The sequence below is a fragment of the Populus trichocarpa genome, chromosome 6, assembly GCF_000002775.5.
Source record: "Populus trichocarpa isolate Nisqually-1 chromosome 6, P.trichocarpa_v4.1, whole genome shotgun sequence".
NCBI classification, from domain to species: Eukaryota; Viridiplantae; Streptophyta; class Magnoliopsida; order Malpighiales; family Salicaceae; genus Populus; species Populus trichocarpa.
Genome location: NC_037290.2, coordinates 8,713,095 through 8,731,934, shown reverse-complemented (window position 1 = coordinate 8,731,934; position 18,840 = coordinate 8,713,095). Strand labels below are relative to the sequence as shown.

At 33.5% G+C, this 18,840-nt stretch overlaps 2 protein-coding genes across 3 annotated transcripts; both read left to right on the top strand.

The window, feature by feature from the left end:
- Positions 1-3,215: 3,215 nt before the first annotated feature.
- Positions 3,216-5,569, top strand: LOC18100032 (uncharacterized). Its single transcript, XM_024603513.2, has 2 exons — positions 3,216-4,256; positions 4,979-5,569. The coding sequence occupies exons 1-2, from the start codon at positions 3,715-3,717 to the stop codon at positions 5,472-5,474; spliced, it is 1,038 nt and encodes a 345-aa protein (XP_024459281.1). The 5' UTR covers positions 3,216-3,714; the 3' UTR covers positions 5,475-5,569.
- A 6,554-nt stretch (positions 5,570-12,123) lies between these two features.
- LOC18100030 (protein PIN-LIKES 6) lies at positions 12,124-17,336 on the top strand. 2 transcript variants are annotated; one of them, XM_024603495.2, is made up of 10 exons: positions 12,124-13,388; positions 13,495-13,565; positions 13,671-13,795; positions 13,980-14,101; positions 14,473-14,658; positions 15,110-15,184; positions 15,747-15,847; positions 16,336-16,388; positions 16,541-16,729; positions 17,090-17,336. In XM_024603495.2, exons 1-10 carry the CDS (start codon positions 13,203-13,205, stop codon positions 17,209-17,211), a joined length of 1,230 nt encoding a protein of 409 aa, XP_024459263.1. In that variant the 5' UTR covers positions 12,124-13,202; the 3' UTR covers positions 17,212-17,336. The 2 variants fall into 2 exon arrangements, with proteins under 2 accessions (XP_024459263.1, XP_006381274.1); XM_006381212.3 differs by having other exon boundaries at positions 12,127-13,388; positions 13,495-13,574.
- Positions 17,337-18,840: the final 1,504 nt, after the last annotated feature.

The following is an 18,840-nucleotide window of genomic DNA, read 5'->3' as shown; positions in this document are numbered from 1 at the left end:
GATCCCATCATGCCTAAGCAAATTTCTCTCTCGGCCTTGCATCTTCTAAGATGAAGTTTAGGCACACGTAGAGAGACAGCCAAGTTTTATTTGTTTAATGCCCAGAGCATCGGGTCCTGTTCGAAATGCAGCTTTAAGCTGACCGCTTGGATGACTTTGTCAAAGATTTACAACCAATGACATTTATGAATTGATTCATACAATTCCTGTTTAAAAAATAAAAAAAGGGGGGGGGGGGGGGGGGGGGGTTTGACCTTTCCAGAAGGGGATATGCAACAGCGATCTTCAATTTTTGACCTGTTTCTTGTGAAGCAATCCAATTGTTTTATCATAGTTTTTCACCATAATATATATTAATTATAAGAAAGAGACTAGTAGCTTGACAAAGTCGAAATAAAATAATAATAATTAAATTAAGTTGGACATTATGATTGTTATATCTTGATCTTTTAAATGACTTGGGATGATCCCACGAATACGAATGGTCCATTACAAGATTTAAAATGAAAACATTGAAAGAAGTATTGAGTGGTCTGGTTGTATAAATTTTAGCCAAAGACTGAATTTAAGGATTCTTTGGAGCATCAAACAAAGGTCTTAATATATATTTAATCTATATGCAAGAAGGGCTTAATCCACCTTTATTTGAGCTATGAAGTTTCAACACCAAGACTGTTAATTTAGTATCAGTTTTAACCAACCTTGTTATTTGATGTTTCCATGTTTTTAATGGATTTCTAACTAGTTTTGGATTTTCTATTATATATGGGAACATTAATTATTTTCTTTAAATATTAGGATTTATTATTTTTATTTTATTTCCTTGCCAGGTGAGGAGAAAACACGACAAAAAAAAAAAAAAAACAAAAGAATCCAAGTTGATGTAGGAAACACATGTGACGACAAGGTTTCCTTGTTGTGCAAGGAGAATAATTCAGCAACTTAATTGTGTTTTTTAATATTGAAAGGATATTAAAAGGTTGCAAAGAAAAGCATTAAAGATAATATCATTTTCCTTTCAAAAAAATGATAAATACAATGCTCATATCAAAATCCTATTCAAACTTGGAAACCAAATGGGCAACAACTTCTCCTTTAATTTCTAGGATTATTTAGCAGCATTATCGACTATAAATAAGTTTTGTATTAGACCTATAATGTTTTCTTTTTTCCTTCTCTTCTCACGATATATAAAGACTTATGAGCTTTATTTTTATTTTATCAGCTGCAACTTCAAGCTTGTTTAGGCTTAATTAATACTTTGTTTTCATCTAAGATCAAATGCTTGCTTGGATCAAGGTTGAAGTTTACTAGAAAAGGTTTTAGTTAGTTTTTGTAAGTGGGTCAATTCAACCTATAAAGGTAGATCCATTAGGGTTAATTTCTCATAACTATTTAAACATATGTAAGCCTAAAATTCAACATCTTTAACGAATAAAACTTTTGGACTTTTCAGTTTTAAAGTGTAAGAGAGATTCTTGTATTCTTTGGTTCTTGAACGAATTGAATCTGACTTATCGAAGTTTGATTGGCTTCGTGGCGTCATTCGACTTCATTCCAATAGTGTTGGTGTCTTGGGACATGTTTTATTGTGTCACACTCCTATCAGATCTCTTTTGGCCTTTTGATATCATATCTCAATCTTAATTGTGGGTTGCGTGACAACGTAATCATGAGATCTTTAAATTTTGACTTGTTTCTTGTCAAGCAATCCAATATTGTTTTATCATAGATTTTCACCATAATATTTATTAATTATAAGAAAGAGACTAGTAGCCTGATAAAGTCGAAATAAATTAAAATTTATTAAATTAATTTATTAATATAGTTAACACGATAGTATGATTGTTATATCATGATATTTTAAATGATTTGGGAACACAAGAAAAGTGATGTGGATCAGCCCATAAATATTAAAGACCTATTATACATTCTAAATAGATTCATCACAAGATTCAAAATAAAAAATATTGAAAGAAGTATTGAATGAACTAATTGTACAAGTTTTGGTCAAGACTGAATTTGAGGATTCATGAAGCATCAAATAGAGGCCTTAATACATTTAATCTATGTGCAAGAGGGGTCAAATTCACCCTTATTTGGGCCATGGAGTTTCAACATCAAGACTATCAATTTTGTATCAGTTTCAACCATCTTTGTTATATGATGTTTTTATGAGTTTTGTGGATTCCTAACTAGTTTTGAATTTTTTTTATTATAGACGGAACATTAATTATTTTCTTTAAATATTAAGATTTATTATTTTTATTTTTATTCAATTCTAGAAGAATTTCAAGTATGGAAATGGATTTGAGGTAGATAATAAATCCCTTGTTCAACTTTAAGATTCTATATCAGATGAGATATAATCATTGGTGATTGGTGTGTTTGTGTTGGGCTTGCTTGCTTGCTTATGTTTTCAGAAAAACATGAAGCAAATGCAGGACTGCAGGAAAAAACTAGGGAGATTGTCTGTGATTTCTAGGACACAAAAACTAAGATTCCTGAAGCAAATATAAATGAGAAGATGCCAGTAATAAAACAACAGGATGGAGCCATGCATCCATGCTAGCTCCATTTGGAAAACGTCATCAAACCACCTCAATTCCAGGGTTCATTTGATTAATTTCTCCGGTCAATTTGGTTAGATCAAGGAACGAATAAGACAGTCAACAAAGAGACTTTAGGTCCACAAAACGTAGTCTCGAAGTCTCCAACATCACACACACGGCAAATGGGGCAGTTGAATTCAGCGTTTTTATTACACAATTCTGCACCGAGCACCAGGGGTGGGATCCGCCATCTCTTGGAAACTCTCCGACGACATCGTACCTTGTTTCAGCGTACAAATCATCTTCAATCAGCATTATAGTCTCACATTAATTCATACGAAAAATGATGATATGCTGCCAAGTGTCAATGCTAGATGATGTGAAACCAGACCAGAGTCTCCCTTGTCCTTACTTGTAACATGATGCTATGATGTGTCGCTAATTAAGAGATTGCAAATAACTATTATGAGAATCAGATTATTTGTTGCTTGTTATCACTGAATTCTTAATAATTAAATGCTGAAATTGATATGTTGAATGCTAAAAATTACTGATTTTTTTTTTATCTGAGTCGTTTTGATTTGTTAATATTAAAAATAAATTAAAAAATAATAATGGGTTAAGAGGTCATTATCTACAACGACAATGGAAAACAAGACACAACCAAATCTGCAAACGTAAGATGGGATGGTTCTTCTGAGAAGCGAATATTGAATCACGGAGGTTGTGGGATTTTGAGGTTTGTTAAACCAGAAAAAACACAAGCCCGAGTGTTCCAACCCTCAACACATGAATTTATTAGAATAACAGAGCCTAAAATGATGATATAACCATTGGCGCTGTCTGATATGGACCAGGGCTATATTTAGATATTCACTCTTCAACCAAAACCCATACCAAGAAGGTTAAAGCTTATAGCTAATTCGCAAGATTTCTTAGATTAAATCAAATCTACCCTGGCTTAGTCACCTCCATGCACATGGGTTTCCATCCTCCAAACCAACAGCCTCTGATCTTTATGATCTGTATTGATTTGTTTTCTATTATAGCTTCAAGGTTATTATCATCATAAATATCTGTAAAGAATCTTATGCATCGCAATTATCTCAAGAATCTTGTTCAGCTCTAGTTTTGGGCCTAGGGGTATTTGCTGATCAGTAACATGGCAAATATCACATACAGAGATCCAGAGCTGGAAGAGAGTTTCTCCTTCAGTGGCTGCTATGACTTCAACTCACCATTCCAATCAATCTTCTTCGATGAGAGCGACGACGAGAGCTACATTGAAATAGCCCTTGAACCCTCCCTGAAAAATGGTCATGGAGGTATTAATTGCTGGGCTGATGAGGAAATGGAGCTCCGTATATCATTTTCATCTAGTGCTCCCTTCCAAGAACTCTCCACCAAAAAAATCAGTAATGAGCATGAGTCTGCGGCCACAATGCCATCGTCTCCATCATCAACAACATTCACAATGAGCTCTTCTTCTCCTTCCATGGAGAGTGGTCAACGGGATGCACAAATGGGGTCCAAGGCTTCTTCTTCTACTTGTAGAGCCCAAAAGGCCATTAAAAAGAAGGTGCAGTTCCCTAAAGTGAACAGTTTTCTCAATATGTTAAAGCCCAGTTTGACGGTATCATCCGAGGCCGATGATGGAAATGGCCGTCCGGCTAACAACAATCATTTGGAGCTTGTAAGCAGCAGGTATTTTCTATATTTTCTCATTTTCATTCTGTCTTTCTTTTCTTTTTTTCTTTTTTTTTGAGATGCAACAACAAATTGTGCCCCCCCTTTTTTTTCCCCAAGAAATGGTCGTGTTCAATATCAGAATTTAGAAAACAAAATGGCCCACAATCACTAATTTTATGTGGATGGGCCGTGGGTGGTCCATTTCAGATTTTGAGTTTTAGGCTAATCACATGTCCTAATTTAGCCCATGATCTCCTCTGTTACAATTGACAGCGTTAGAAGTATGGTGTATTTAAAAAGTGTTTTTAACTCTTTTTTTTTTATTCAAAATTAATTTTTTTATAATTTTAAATTATTTTAATATGATGATGATAAAAATAAATCTTTTAAAATAAAAAAAAATTATCTTAAAATATTTTCAAATAAAAAATATTTTGAAAAGAAACCATTACTATAATTCCAAACACTGAAATAACAAAAATAAAGTGTAGATTTAGTTTCTCAAATATTTATGTTTGATTCTTGAATTTTATCAAGCTAGAAAATTTAGATATCTTCCATCAATCGGTAAAACCAGTTTTAAATGGCTGAAACACATGTAACTAATCAATACAATGGGTATAGATTGTATTGACAAATAATTTAAATTTATTTATATGTGATTATTATAGGCATTGAATATAATAATTATCACTGATCACTGGCCGTGTTGATTTCCTGTTTCAAATCTATCATAGCACCATGAAAGGATCAAAGGCAACGGCCATGAGCAGTAATGGGATCGTGATGAAGTTCTTGATCAAATTTCGAACCTTGAAGATTCGAACTCTGCTTGCATCATTTATGAAGTCCTGCCAAGTGATTAACTCCCCCCAAGAGCCGAGGAATACTGGGACACACCAGAAGCTAATGAATCCATTTGATAAATGGTTTGCGCCAGGAAGTAGCAGCAGCAACGTCTACTCAAACAACCTCTTTGGAGACGGTGAGAGGTCAGGAGTATTGGAGATGAAAATGGATACAGTTAGAGCAGTTGTGGAAACGATGAGTAGCAGCAGCAGCATTGGTCGCGAAGATAGAAAATTTAGAAGTTGCCCAAGCCCTACAAAATCCTCCCCAGTTCATCAAGAACTCTCAAGTGATGATCAGAATCATAAAATATGTGCTAAAGATAACTCAATTCAGGCGGCTATTGCTCATTGTAAGAGATCATTTGGTCCAAAAATTGTCTGATTTTGTCTTCTTTAAATTTGTCCTAGAGGCATGTTGGAATTTATGTATCTTTGTGAGAATTTTACCCTTGTTTTGACCTCCCAACGTTAATGGTCTCTCGTGGAGTTTAAGAGTGTGTTTGGTAGCGAGGTTGCGTCTGTATTTTTAACAAAACACAGATGCAACCCATTTGGTAAAGAAAAAAAACAATTTACTATTCATGGGACCCACGGCATTTCAGTGTCCAAAACACAGGAGAAAAAAAAGCAGACGAATGTTGCTTCCTGCGCCCTTCATGCTAATTAATTAGCACGAACAATGTAGCATGGCTACACTGTTCCGGTTGGACCGGTTCCTGCCAGACCGGTTCCGGTTCAAAGCTCAAAAATACATTGAACCAGGTTCGACCCAGTAAAATAAAAAATAAAAATTATTTTTTATTTTTTAATTGTGTTTTATTCAAAAAAACTAGTGTTTAACATTATTCAATGACACTGCATAAATTAGACAGAGATCGTTTGATGACGTAACATTTATAGAATTTGATCGCAATTCCAATTTATTCCTAATTATATTTTACCTGATGTTGTTGCGTGCTTAAAAAACAAAAAATATTGTAGTCCTTGTCGTATGTATTTCTTACGTGATGGAATTGTAGATAGTTTAATGGAACAATAAAAAATATTTTATATAAAATATTATTTATTTCATGATGTAATAACAATAGTTAAATCTACAATATTTAAATTAAAAACCATCAATATTAATATATTTTTTTAAAATTATTTTATAACCTCAATTTCAAAAGCATTATTAACCAAACACATTAAACTACCTTTTTTTTTCAACCTCAATTTCAACCACAGTTTTAACCAAACATATATTTTTTCAAACCAACCTCAACTAAAAGTACTTTTTATAAAATAACTTTTTTCAAACCACAAGCACAACAACAACCGCAATACCAAACACACCCTAAGTCTTGTATATACCCATTTTCTTCCGAGAAAAATTTGAGATTATACCCGCTAGATTTATTTTTTGGCAGATCATGCCAACTTATTAAATAATAATAATAATTTAACCCAGTCATACCATTAGTTTTTGTGTCTCCACGAATACACACACAAGTATTATCTAGTGATAACTTTGAGGGTATAACTCAACTGATTAAATTTTAGGTTTGCTTTTCAAAGGTCACCAGTTCGAGTGCCACAAATCTTAGGGTCACTAGAGGTTTATATTGTCGTTAACTTCAAAGTTTCGGGGAATTAATCGAGATGCACGTAAGTTGACTCGGATAGCCACAGTTAAAAAAAAGAGTATTACCTAGCCATTGATGAGCTTGGCGACACTTATAATTATTTTGTGTTGTAATGATGATAATTTAACTCATTTTAGTTATTATTATTCCGATAATAATTATAACTAAAATGAGTTTAATTTTTGGATTTTACCAAATATTACGGATAATATCAAAAGAATTCAAAAACAAATTAATGAATAAAATAAGTGCAATTTTTGTAAGATAAATAAAAACGAATGGTGCTTTTCAGGATCCCACAAAAATGCTGGGGGATCCTAAGAGGTATCGGACTATGGTAAAAAAATAATTAGTAATTAAAATTTTAGAAAGCAGATGATAGAAATGAATAAAGGTCAATTCTTGAATATAAGTAATCGTTATTTTGAACGAGTGTTTTGGGGGGAAGTACTGAAATCTTTTCCAAACATAAGTAAATTCCTGAATCCTAATTAATTCTAGATAATGCAGACCAAAATTCATTGATTCTAATAGATTTTAGGTATTTATTGAGATTAATTAGGTGACCAATTACACCTAGAAAATAAACTAATGGTGGCGACTCTTTTATTTTTCCCTTTTCTTGTCTGCGACGGTTCCACGTGCCCTCGGGTCCGGGCATGTTATCACAAGTTGCACATCTTAATGTTGCAAATATTAATTAGTTTTTTGGGTATTAATAATTACATGAACGTACGACTTTAAGCTGGATTAGTATTTAATCCTTAACTTAAAGAAAAATGCTACGAGTAAATCCAAGTTAGAATGACAACCTTGTAATCTTGGTACTTAAGACCAAGGTTATTAAAATCTTGTTTTTAACTCGTAAAATCGTACGATTTTAAGAGTTAGTGTATGTTATTGTGTTAAATCGGTTTATAAACTCGAAAAATGGTAAAATCATAGCAAAATCGTATAAAAACATTGAAATCTGCTGAAAACGTTTAAAATCGTGTTTTTGAACCCTGTTTTACGTGTTTAAAAGGAATATATATATACACTACAGTTTGCACTACAGTAAGTCAATAACAACACCAAAAAGTAAAAAACCGTCTCCCAGCGCCTCTCTTTCTCAATGTCCTTCTAGTTCCAGTTTTCCAATCCAAACTTTCAATTTTCAAATTCAAAACAAATTATCTCTGCAACATTTAAGTAAGTTACCATCCATTTCCATCTCTCCGTAACTTACCAATTTCCAAATTCCACTTTTATACAATCTACCTCTCTTTCCATCTCTTCAATTTCCATCTGAGTATGTCTCTAGAATATATGCATCTGCTGGTAGATGGGCTAATGTCTCTAGAATGAGAGTGAAGATGAAACAGGGAGGACTTGTGAAATAACCAGGATCCAGTTGGGTAGTTTTGAGGGGAAAGAAACATGAGTTTCTTTCTGCAGACAGATCCCATCCTCTAAGTGAGAGAATATATGAAAAGCTGGACTGGTTGGGAAAAAAGTTGAAGGAATTTGGTTATATTCCTGATAAAAAATTTGCTCTACATGATGTCGAGGATCAGCAGAAGGAAGTGATGTTGTCTTTTCACAGTGAGAAGCTTGCTATTGCGTTTGTGCTAGTTAGCACCGTGGAGGGTAGCACAATAACAGTCATGAAGAATCTTCGTGTATCTGAGGATTGTCACTCTGTTATTGAGCTTATGTCAAAGATTGTAGGACGCAAGATTGTTGTCAGAGATTCTGGCTGCTTTCACCACTTCAAGAATGGCATTTGTTCTTGCAGTGATTATTGGTAGCACTATTAGGGTTTTTTCCTTGTTAAATCTGCTGGATCAATGTGCTGATTTGGGATGCCTATAGGCACATTAAAGCATCTTCATGATGACCAAAACAAACATTTTGAAGAGGAAAAGAATAGAATTACGCAGATAAATTTTAAGATTTTATATGAATTTTTATTTGAATTGTGTATTTTAAAATGCTTGAACTATGCATGAATTTTTATTTGAAGCATGTATTTTAAGGTGCTTGAACTATATATGAAAAAAAATTCCTTACGATTTTACAATCCGATTTTATTTTGCATTTTCCGTGAAGTGTCAAAAATGCGTTTTTGACAACCTTGCTTAAGGCTGAGCTAACTTGAATTATCCTGCCAAACTCGCGATTCAAGTTATGATTGGTATAACCCGTTTAAAAAAGAAAACGATGAAAATCATAAATTTTAATTTTTTAAAAAAAGCCAATGTCAACCCGTTATATCTTTTTCAACTCGTGACTTTAGTCATTAGACTAAAAATATCTTATCTGAAAAATTTATGAAATTTAATTCTCAATCAATCAAATATTGAAGGATGAAATTGAAAAAAAAAATAATGTACAAAAGAATTTAAAATAAAAAATTAAAATTAAAAAAATAAGTATCAGAAATACAAATAAATTTTTTTATTTAAGGGAGGGGTGCAGTCTTAAATTTAAATACCGCGGCTAATAAATCCAACGCTAATAAAAAGGGTGGAAAATGCATTCAACGGAGATAACATTGAAGTGAACAACTTAGAGAAAGGAAGCATATATTATATTGCCGCTTGTGTACTTCCTTATTGTTATTAGACTTCAATCATCTCGTGACTCTACCAAATCACCAACTTATTTTATCTTTCTTTTGTAACAAAAATGTGTTCTATACCAAATTATCAATAAAATTTTCATGGTTTTGATTTTAAAATTCTTATTTACTTTATGGGATTACCTATCTATATGTCTCGTTCAAACAACCTTTTCTTGGAAGGTATGTGACGAGGTCCTAAAATCCAAGATGCTTAGAAATAAAGCTGATGTGTTAGATAATCAGTTAATCTCTTAATTCAAATAATCTAATTTATTTTTTTAGCCAAGGTATCTAATGACTTGATATGAAAAACTTAGGTGGTTGGTAATTGATAACTAATGGTATCTGGTAAGCTAAAGTGACTTGTAGCTTGTACCTGTAAAATATATCATTTGATGGATATCGAGACTCTTATATGTTTAAATCAATAACTTTATATAGAGAGAAAGTACAATGATATTTTAGAAAGATAGATTCTAAAAATATGTATACTGAAAATGTTAAGAAAGAGAAGATTTTGAACCTTGAGTTTAAAGGATTCATGATATATTTATAACTCATGAGTCTTGTCTTTTTGTGAAGAGAATAGACTAAAGTGTAATTTCATCTTTGTGATATTTTGAGTTGTATTTTACTCAAAATAATATGTATTGGATCAATATAAAATACTAAGAGACCCTCGTGGGGTCTTAAAAAAAAAAGAAATTGCCAATAATCAACTATAAAAAAAGAGACACCAATATCATATTCAAGACGAGAAGAAAGAAAAGCCACCTGGAGACTAACTATTACTCCATCATGGATACTGATCCACCACCGGAAAGAGCTTACCGAGACGATTCTAACACTACTACGAAAGACTACATGATGACAACGAAAGAGATCGCATGCGCCACCAGAGCAACGACCCCGAAAGCTAACCAAATAAAATATCATGAAGTATCATGCTTATATTAAGGCAATTTACTTAATTTAATTCGAAACCATTTTTAATGAAAAGCTAAATTGAACAAAGAATGATAAATAAAAAGTCTTGAGATAACCCAAGTCCTTTTCAAAATTAGTGAAAAATCCTATAGAAAGAAAATAAAAAAAAAATAGCAAAGTCCAATCTCCAATCAAATATAATACTTAAGGATGAAACTGAAAAAACATAAGTTTAGAAAAGAAAAAAAAATGCACCCGAACAAATCTCTTAAATCTTGGTTAATCTTTCAAATTTATAACCCGTTAAATCCTAGACTTGAGGTTAATAAAGAATATCAATTTAATATTGAGGATGAAGTTACAAAACAAATATTAATTTAAAGAATTTACAAAAGTAAAAAAAATAGCAATAAAAAATGAAGGAGGATGAAATTATAAAAAAATCAATTTTAAAAATGATCTAAAATAAAATAAATAGAAATTAAAAGAATGAGGACCAAATCTGACAAATAAAAAAAATAAAAAAGATGAAATTGAAAAAAAAATCAATTTCATAAATTAATTCAAATAAAAAAATATTAATTAAAAGAACACAAACCAAATCCGAAAGAAAAAATAAGTGGAAAGTGATATTTTAAAGGTCATACATGAAAATCAAGAAATAAAGAAAAAAAAAAGCTAACAAGAGGGAATTACACCATCTACGTCGTTCAAGGAGCCCTATCATGATGATTTAAAAAACACCAAGGAATGATGTTTTTGGCCAGCTACCGCACGTGTCGCTTGAACATAACAATGTTGCTTACTTGTTGGCGCATACAATACATGTGCTAGCTGCTTTTTTTCTTTTACATGCGCACACACTAGATTGCTACTCAGACCACAGACCACTTGATTGTAAAAAAAAAAGAGATGAAAATGCAAATAAGTCCTTTGGGCAAGCTTAAGAAATTTTAATTTTAAAATCAATGTAGTCATTTAAGTGTGTGGTGAAAATTTATTTGAAGGAAAATTAAGTAATTATACCGCGCAAAAAATATGAAAAGAATAAATTGTTTTCGACCGTCTTCGATCAATGTTATAATGGTCAATAAACTTGTGAAAAGACTCTATTATTTCCAAACAAATCAATAATTTAATTTTTTTTTTAGAATGATAAAATAGTAATTTTATTGTTTCAATTCAAAATAAATCAAGACATTTCTGCAATACTTTTCCCATTAACCTTAATGTTTTTGTTAATTTTATTTATTTCGTGTACAGATAGGTGCAGATCCTACAGTAACTGAACTGACTAACTGTCTAAATTGCTACGTAACGTATACGATGTAGAGTTCATAGACAATTTTATTTAGTTGTTTCCTTGCAGCTTCCTCACGCTGGCAGTGGAGAGGAAATGCGTGGATTATTCCACTCGACAGAGGCCCACCCCCTCCCTGTTTCTCCTGGATTTAGTCCATTCTTGGCCATGAAAGGTGGAAGATATCAACGATTAAGCAAATAGTTGGAGAAAATATAATTAAGGTGGGACTTTGAATCTCCAGCTCTTCGTTCTTTATTCTTGTAATTTCACCTTCTTGAAATAAAATTAATAATTTAGCTACAGTTGATACAATTCGAACCTGATCACAAGATACCTCATAAAAAATTAAAACTAATTTAAATTAAAATTTACGGATTAAGTTATTAAAAGGGTTGCTGTTTACATTTTAACAAGGCATATATGGTAATTAATTAATCTCATCCACGATATCATTTTTAATGGGGGTATTTGGGACTGCCATTTAACCGTATTTTTCATGAATTTTATATTTTTTTAAGTTAAATTTTTAATATTTTTTAACTTACGATAGTGAGGAACCCGTAAAAGATACATGCATGTCCTTTGAAACCTTTCGTAGAGAAAACCTTGGAAAGTCTGTGATATCCATGGAACTTCCAGTTACCATTAAGAAAGCGCTCAAACGCTATGCATACACACCCTGTGATATGCTACAACTTTGCTCAAATTGTGGATGACTGCGTTCATCAGTTCGGTTCTTAATTAAGGAAGCAAGAATCTAAGTATGAGAGGTGGACACGTACGGCGCTTGTTGTAGGAGTACGGGAAAGGGACACTCGATTTGCAGCTCAGCATTGAAAGTGAAGGGGGAGGGTAGCTGATAAAATGAGTGGAGATGGGAGAAACGCACAGAGAGTTGATTGCCCAAACAAAGACATGTTGGAAGATGCATCCAATATTTGTGTAGTTAGCTAGATATCACAAGCACATGCAGCTCTGTTCTTTATCACCATGTATCTTAAATCTTAATTTAAAACACCAGATGTTGACCACGAAGTTTCCAATGTCCCTATCAAATTGGCAGAAGCTGGTGATAAACAGTTAGCAGAGATGCGTGTTGCTCATTGCAGGCTCGTGTTCTGGCTCTCGGTGTGGAGACGAGCAAGGGGCCTCCTCGTTTCTTTCTTTCTTTCTTGTCGAAGATTGTTATTATTATGGCTGGCTAGTTATATCCAAATTTAAATTGGAATGAGAATAGCAAAGAGCCAGTGATTGGGCTTGGCTCTTTGCTAGCTTTTTCCTTCGCCTTTTTTCTTTGTTTTTTTTTAATACTTTTAAGAAAATCTATCAGATTCACTTACTTTTTACTTTTTCACTTTTGATATAATTTTTAAATACCATTATAAATTCTTCGATCGTTTTAAATTCATAAGGTTAATTTTGTCGTCTTCAATTTCTCTCTTCCACTACTGTTACTGTTAGAGTTACCGTTTAAAATAAGTTTGTTAATATAATGGAGTATCCTTCATTTTCATTATTGAGTTTTGCAGAGGATTCTTCTGAATGTGTTAGGGATTTAGTCTAAATGACATTTATATTATCTTGTTAAAGGACTGCCTGAGCAGACTTGGTGAACGAGTGAAGCGATTGGCTTCTTTCAAGAAAGAGGCCATGGAGAGATTCTTATCAGCTATGGTACCCGTGGGAAACCAGGCCGGAGGACAGTCGCTCTTAAACACCATCAAAATTGCTGTTCTGCCTATAGCCAAAGTTTTTACCATGTGCTTCTTGGGATTTCTTATGGCCTCCAAGTATGTTAACATCTTGCCAGCTAGTGGAAGGAAACTCTTAAATGGGGTAATTTAAACCAAATTTGGTTTAATTTAATTTAGTTTTATATGATTAAAGTGGTGCTCTAGATAATGCACGTAGCACTAACTGGTTGCTTTAATTATATACGCAGCTGGTTTTTTCGCTTCTGCTACCTTGCTTGATATTTTCTCAACTTGGCCAAGCTGTCACTTTAGAGAAAATGTTGGAGTGGTGATTGTTGCTTGTTTTTCTTTTCTTTTCCTATATCTGCAGAATGGTAATAGGGTTTCTGTTGTTCTTATAGCTGCTACGTATTCTATATTTCAGGTGGTTTATTCCCATGAATGTTGTTCTTGGCTCCATATCTGGCTCAATAATAGGTTTTGTTGTTGCATCCATTGTCCGGCCACCTTACCCATTCTTCAAGTTTTCAATCATACAAATCGGAATTGGTGAGCCACTTCATTTTCGAAATCCTGATATGCTCATTATTTTGTCTGCTGCTTGGGCAGTCAAATGCATCTGCAAGTCACAAAAACAAACGTGTATTCTAAATTCTAGTCTCTTTATATTTCTGCTGGTGTCCATGCTTTTCAGACCATGGTTTGTAACAGTGAAATGCATCCTTCCATGCAGGGAATATTGGGAATGTGCCACTTGTCTTGATTGCAGCTCTATGTAGAGATACATCCAACCCTTTTGGCGACTCAGAAAAATGTAGCACAGATGGGACTGCCTACATCTCATTTGGCCAGTGGGTAAGTATCAAGCATCTATTAGTCTATTGTTATTGCCTGTACTTGACGACTGGGGCTGCATAACTTTATGGTACTTGTGTTGTTAATGAATTAGCATGCATACACTCTTATATATATATATATATATATATATATATATATATATATATATATATATATATTATGCTTCAGGTAGTTTTCTTGCTGAAATAAGCTTGGGTTTCTCTCATTACTAACTCGTACTGTGATTGTTTACTCTCTCTTTTGACTATCTCACCCAACAAACTTGAAGTTAAAAAATCAGGGAAGAAGTTTTTTAACCGTCAAACATGTCTTTTTTTGTTTTTTTTCCCATAAAGTTGACTGGTTAGGCTCTGGTTGATGCATGCCAGGTTGGTGCAATCATTTTATACACATATGTATTTAACATGTTGGCGCCTCCACCGGAAGTTACCTTCGATATTGAGGATGCGAATCTTTCCATCAAGAGCCCAGCAAAAGATGCTCCCCCTGAGCAAGTCCCATTGCTTCTCCAGGAGGATGCACCAGAAGAATTGGATGCGCTAAAGAGAGGGAAGGTAAGAATCAAGTTATGCGTGCATGTTATGAATCTCTGATAAATAGCTGGCATTTAAACTTCCGGGTCATGATTATTATCTTATTGATAAATAGACATGCTGTGCCAAAGGTATCTATTGTTTTGTGTCAATTAAACTGCAGTCTGCTCTTAAGTTTCTAGGTTCTTAGCAAGGAAATGGTACTAAGATGAATGTCAACACAACTCTTCACAATATCGAAGCTCATTGTTCTTGGTATTTACGACTTTTTACTGGGTTGTAAAGTGTTTTTAAGACAATATCACCACTCTTGGTTTTTGTTTGAGATTTCTCAAAGTTGTGACCCAGCACCATAAATTTTGAAGAGAACACAGAAAAACTGTTTTCTCCTAATTCACTTAATGGTGGTGTTTTATCGTACCTTTATTTCCTCTTCATAGACTTGGGTTTCATTATCTCTTGCGTTTTGCAGATTAAACAATTTCTGGTCTTTCTCTATGTCAAATTGAAGCTCAAGCAAATTCTTCAGCCCCCTATCATTGCTTCTGTAAGTTCACTTTCGTCTTTAACCTTTTGTTTTGGTATATTTTTGGTGATATCTTAGGTGATGTTGTGAAACTGTAACATGAGATTCCGGATACATATTAGAATTGCAAAATCTGTTCTTTGACTGTAAGAATGCTGGTGAAAACTGTGCCGGCACTTGGTTTCATAGAATTTTGTGTTGAAGCACTTTATATGGATGAAAAGCAACTAAGCCCGAACATGATTGTGTTGATACCTTTATTCTTCCACTTGTTGGACAGGCCAAACGATGCAGAGTGCTATCACCTTTATAATTCACCATCCTTTCTGTTCACTGGGCAAAGTTCTAAGCTCGCACATTTTAACTCAATTTTCGCTTTAGATGTCAGCTGGCTTAGTAAAGTTACTTGGTTCTTATCAAAAGCCTTGGATTTACCCCTTAAAACCAGCAGAGTGCATTATATTAAAAAAGAAGAAGAAGAAACAAATAAAGAAAAGGAAAGGAAACAACAAAGAGAAGACAATTTTTATTGTTCTTCCTCTTTCAACTTTCCTTTTAATTGATATGCTCTTGTTTTCTGCAGATCCTAGCTATGTTCCTTGGCGCAGTACCATTTTTGAAGCGATCGATCTTTACAACTGATGCTCCACTTTTCTTTTTCACTGACAGCTGTATGATTCTCGGGTATGCCTGCCTCTTATACCAAGCGTTTCTTATTATTTGAATTGATTCAAGAACTAGAAAATGAGTAGTATTGATACTAAACTTTTGAGATAAACGGGACCAATTTTTTGCTATCCTAACTGGCATGATCATCAAATTGGATCTTCTTGTAACTGAATGGCTTATGTAATTAGTCATGCTGATGCATTCTGAACAGCATGTGTCATATTCAATACATGCGAACTCCACAAACAGGGCAGAGTTACCTTACAATCCCTGCCAATTTGATAGAAATAGAACATCTTGTACAAACTCGCTTCTGTATATTTTGAAAACGAAGCTTGACTTGCATGTATGGTGTTTGGTTTCTCTTCGAGCAGTCAAGGTGGATTTATTTATAGTGCGGAGACATCAGTAGTGATTTATTCTTTCCAAGTTACTTCTGCATTGCATGATGAAGATGCTTCTAATTGGTTTTGCTGATGCCTTATACTGCTTCTGGTTCTCAGGGAGGCCATGATTCCATGCATTTTGTTGGCACTAGGAGGCAATCTCATTGATGGTGAGTTAATTCCCTAACAATTTTTTGTTACTTTATTGTGCCATCGCATTATCTGTATTCGAAGTAATGGCCTTTTAGTTTTGTTGAAAAATTATATTATCAGCTTAAACACTTTGTGGATTTCAAGTGAAAGCTCTTTTGTTTCACTGCAGGACCGGGAAGTTCTAAACTTGGTTTTCGGACAACTGCCGCTATTATTTTTGGTCGGTTAGTTTTGGTGCCTCCTGCTGGACTTGGCATAGTTACATTGGCTGATAAGCTTGGCTTCCTCCCTCCTGGTGATAAGATGTTCAAGTTTGTCCTGCTTCTGCAACATACAATGCCTACATCTGTCCTTTCTGGTAAGACTCACCTATGCATTTTCAATCAAAACGCAAACTTTCAAGTAATCAGAAAATTAGCATTTCATAATCAATCTTGTTGTTCGGAACAGTATTTCACATTGCCTTCATTGAAACTGTTCGTGATATGCAAGAGAGAAAAAAAAAAGAAACAAGTAATATTTTTCTGTTCTGGTATATGAAATGCTATATTTAACTTGGTTGGGAAATGGGGCAAAGGTAAAATATGGAAGATCTTCCCTTCAAATGTCAGACAGCCAAATAATTCATTTGAAAGCAGGGATTAGACATCAATGTTATTATTATTGGGTTGATATGGAAGATTAGCATCTCTTTACTTAATTAGTCCCCTGTCTCTAGGTGCCGTGGCCAATCTAAGAGGCTGTGGAAGAGAAGCTGCTGCTGTTCTATTCTGGGTTCATATTTTTGCTATTTTTTCAATGGCTGGATGGATTGTCCTTTATCTCAACTTACTGTTCTGAAATCGCTGCGTTAAGTATGTGTTTCTTAACGGTTGGCCGAGTTAACAAACGAAGCTTTGTTTGTAAGTGCTGCAGAAGGTGCTGTAGAATATATATATTAAGCTTCAGTATGATTCCTTTTTTTATCCATCAGCTGCCATATCATTTATCACGTCCCGGCTGCAGTAGTTTCAAGCAAAGCTAAAATAGTTAGTTACACCTTTCAATAAGAAAACAATGCTCAGGTTCTCTGGAAAAAGAAGAATGCTCAGCAGTTCAGGTTGGGTTTTATTCCCATCCTTCGCTTGTGCCATGCGAAAATGAATTTTGATAAGCACATGAATATTAACAAAACACTAATTGTTCTTGGAAAAACAATGTTCATTTATAGAGAAGTTATTGTACACTAGAATAGGGTAATTAGGGTTTTTCAGGAATATAGTGGTCGGGTTTTGACCCATAAATTATATCCGACTTAATTTTTGATATTTTATAAAATATAAACTCGATTCATTTAATTTTTTTTACACCCGGGTGAGTTGAATATATTGGGTTAGGATAAAATTTTTGTGGATATTACATATATTCGCGGATAGAGCATCTTAATTCTCTTATCCTTTGACAATCTTAAAAAAAATATCAGGTTGCAACTGGTAGAACTAAATAAGACCTTTAAAATACATATATTAAAGATAACATAAAAACTATCACAATTTCTACATAAAAAAACAAAAATCATAGTCAAGCATTTTATCCAACAATTAGGCTGCAATATGATACAAAGGATATACTAGTAGAAAGAGACTATAAAATGATTTTGGGTTTGTGATTTAACTAGAAAAATAAAAATTCAATCTGGATTATTAAAATTTTCATTTGTTTTTTTCATGGTCTCTTGGTTACCAAACAAAAAAAAATTGAAATTGAAAAATATACTATCACTTCATCATATCAATTAAACAAATATAATTTTTTTTAGAGTGAGGAATAAAGAGAAGAGAAAGAGATTAAGAGAATGATTGGTAATTGTGAGTATGAAGGTGAGAGAGGAAAAAAATGGAGAGATAAGGGAAAATATTGTTTACACCAAGGACTTGGGTTACTCACATTGGGTTATACAAGTTGTGTCAAGTTGAACGAGTTTTAAAAATTTCAACCCGCACCCAACCCATGATATCCATTTATTAGATTTCTTGACATGTCGCTATCATCTGTAAAATCTACATTATTCAATTTGGACAGGTTGAGTTGGGTCAAATAATGCAAATATTAAAGATGAACATGTTTTTTTTAACACCCCTAAGTGTATTGACAATTTTGCTCTTCCCACACAAAATCTTTAAACTAGATATTGGGGTAGTTTGGTGTTTAACAAAGCTCATTAGTTACTATCAGATTAATCAAGGACAACTCACTCTTTTCACATTTTTAAAACACAGTAAAATGAGTAAATCATCAATAAAAGCAAAAAAACTAAAAGTGACTGGTGTGAGGGAGGCGCTTGTGGTCTTTCGGCAGGCGTGTGCGACAATTTCCAACTAACAAAAATTTCCTTGTGTTGTTGGAATTGTCATGACATCTTCTTCCTGTTGAGGCAGCATATGGTGTCAGTGGTAGGGCAATTTGTCATTGATGATGCTTTCCTTTTCT

Excerpts from the sequence above, each read along its gene's own strand:
- LOC18100032 (XM_024603513.2), top strand. The coding sequence starts at position 3,715 with ATGGCAAATATCACATACAGAGATCCAGAGCTGGAAGAGAGTTTCTCC. Across the intron at positions 4,257-4,978 it reads TTGGAGCTTGTAAGCAGCAG|CACCATGAAAGGATCAAAGG; the intron begins GTATTTTCTATA and ends AATCTATCATAG.
- LOC18100030 (XM_006381212.3), top strand. The coding sequence starts at position 13,203 with ATGGAGAGATTCTTATCAGCTATGGTACCCGTGGGAAACCAGGCCGGA. Across the intron at positions 14,102-14,472 it reads ACATCTCATTTGGCCAGTGG|GTTGGTGCAATCATTTTATA; the intron begins GTAAGTATCAAG and ends GATGCATGCCAG. Across the intron at positions 14,659-15,109 it reads ATGCGCTAAAGAGAGGGAAG|ATTAAACAATTTCTGGTCTT; the intron begins GTAAGAATCAAG and ends TGCGTTTTGCAG.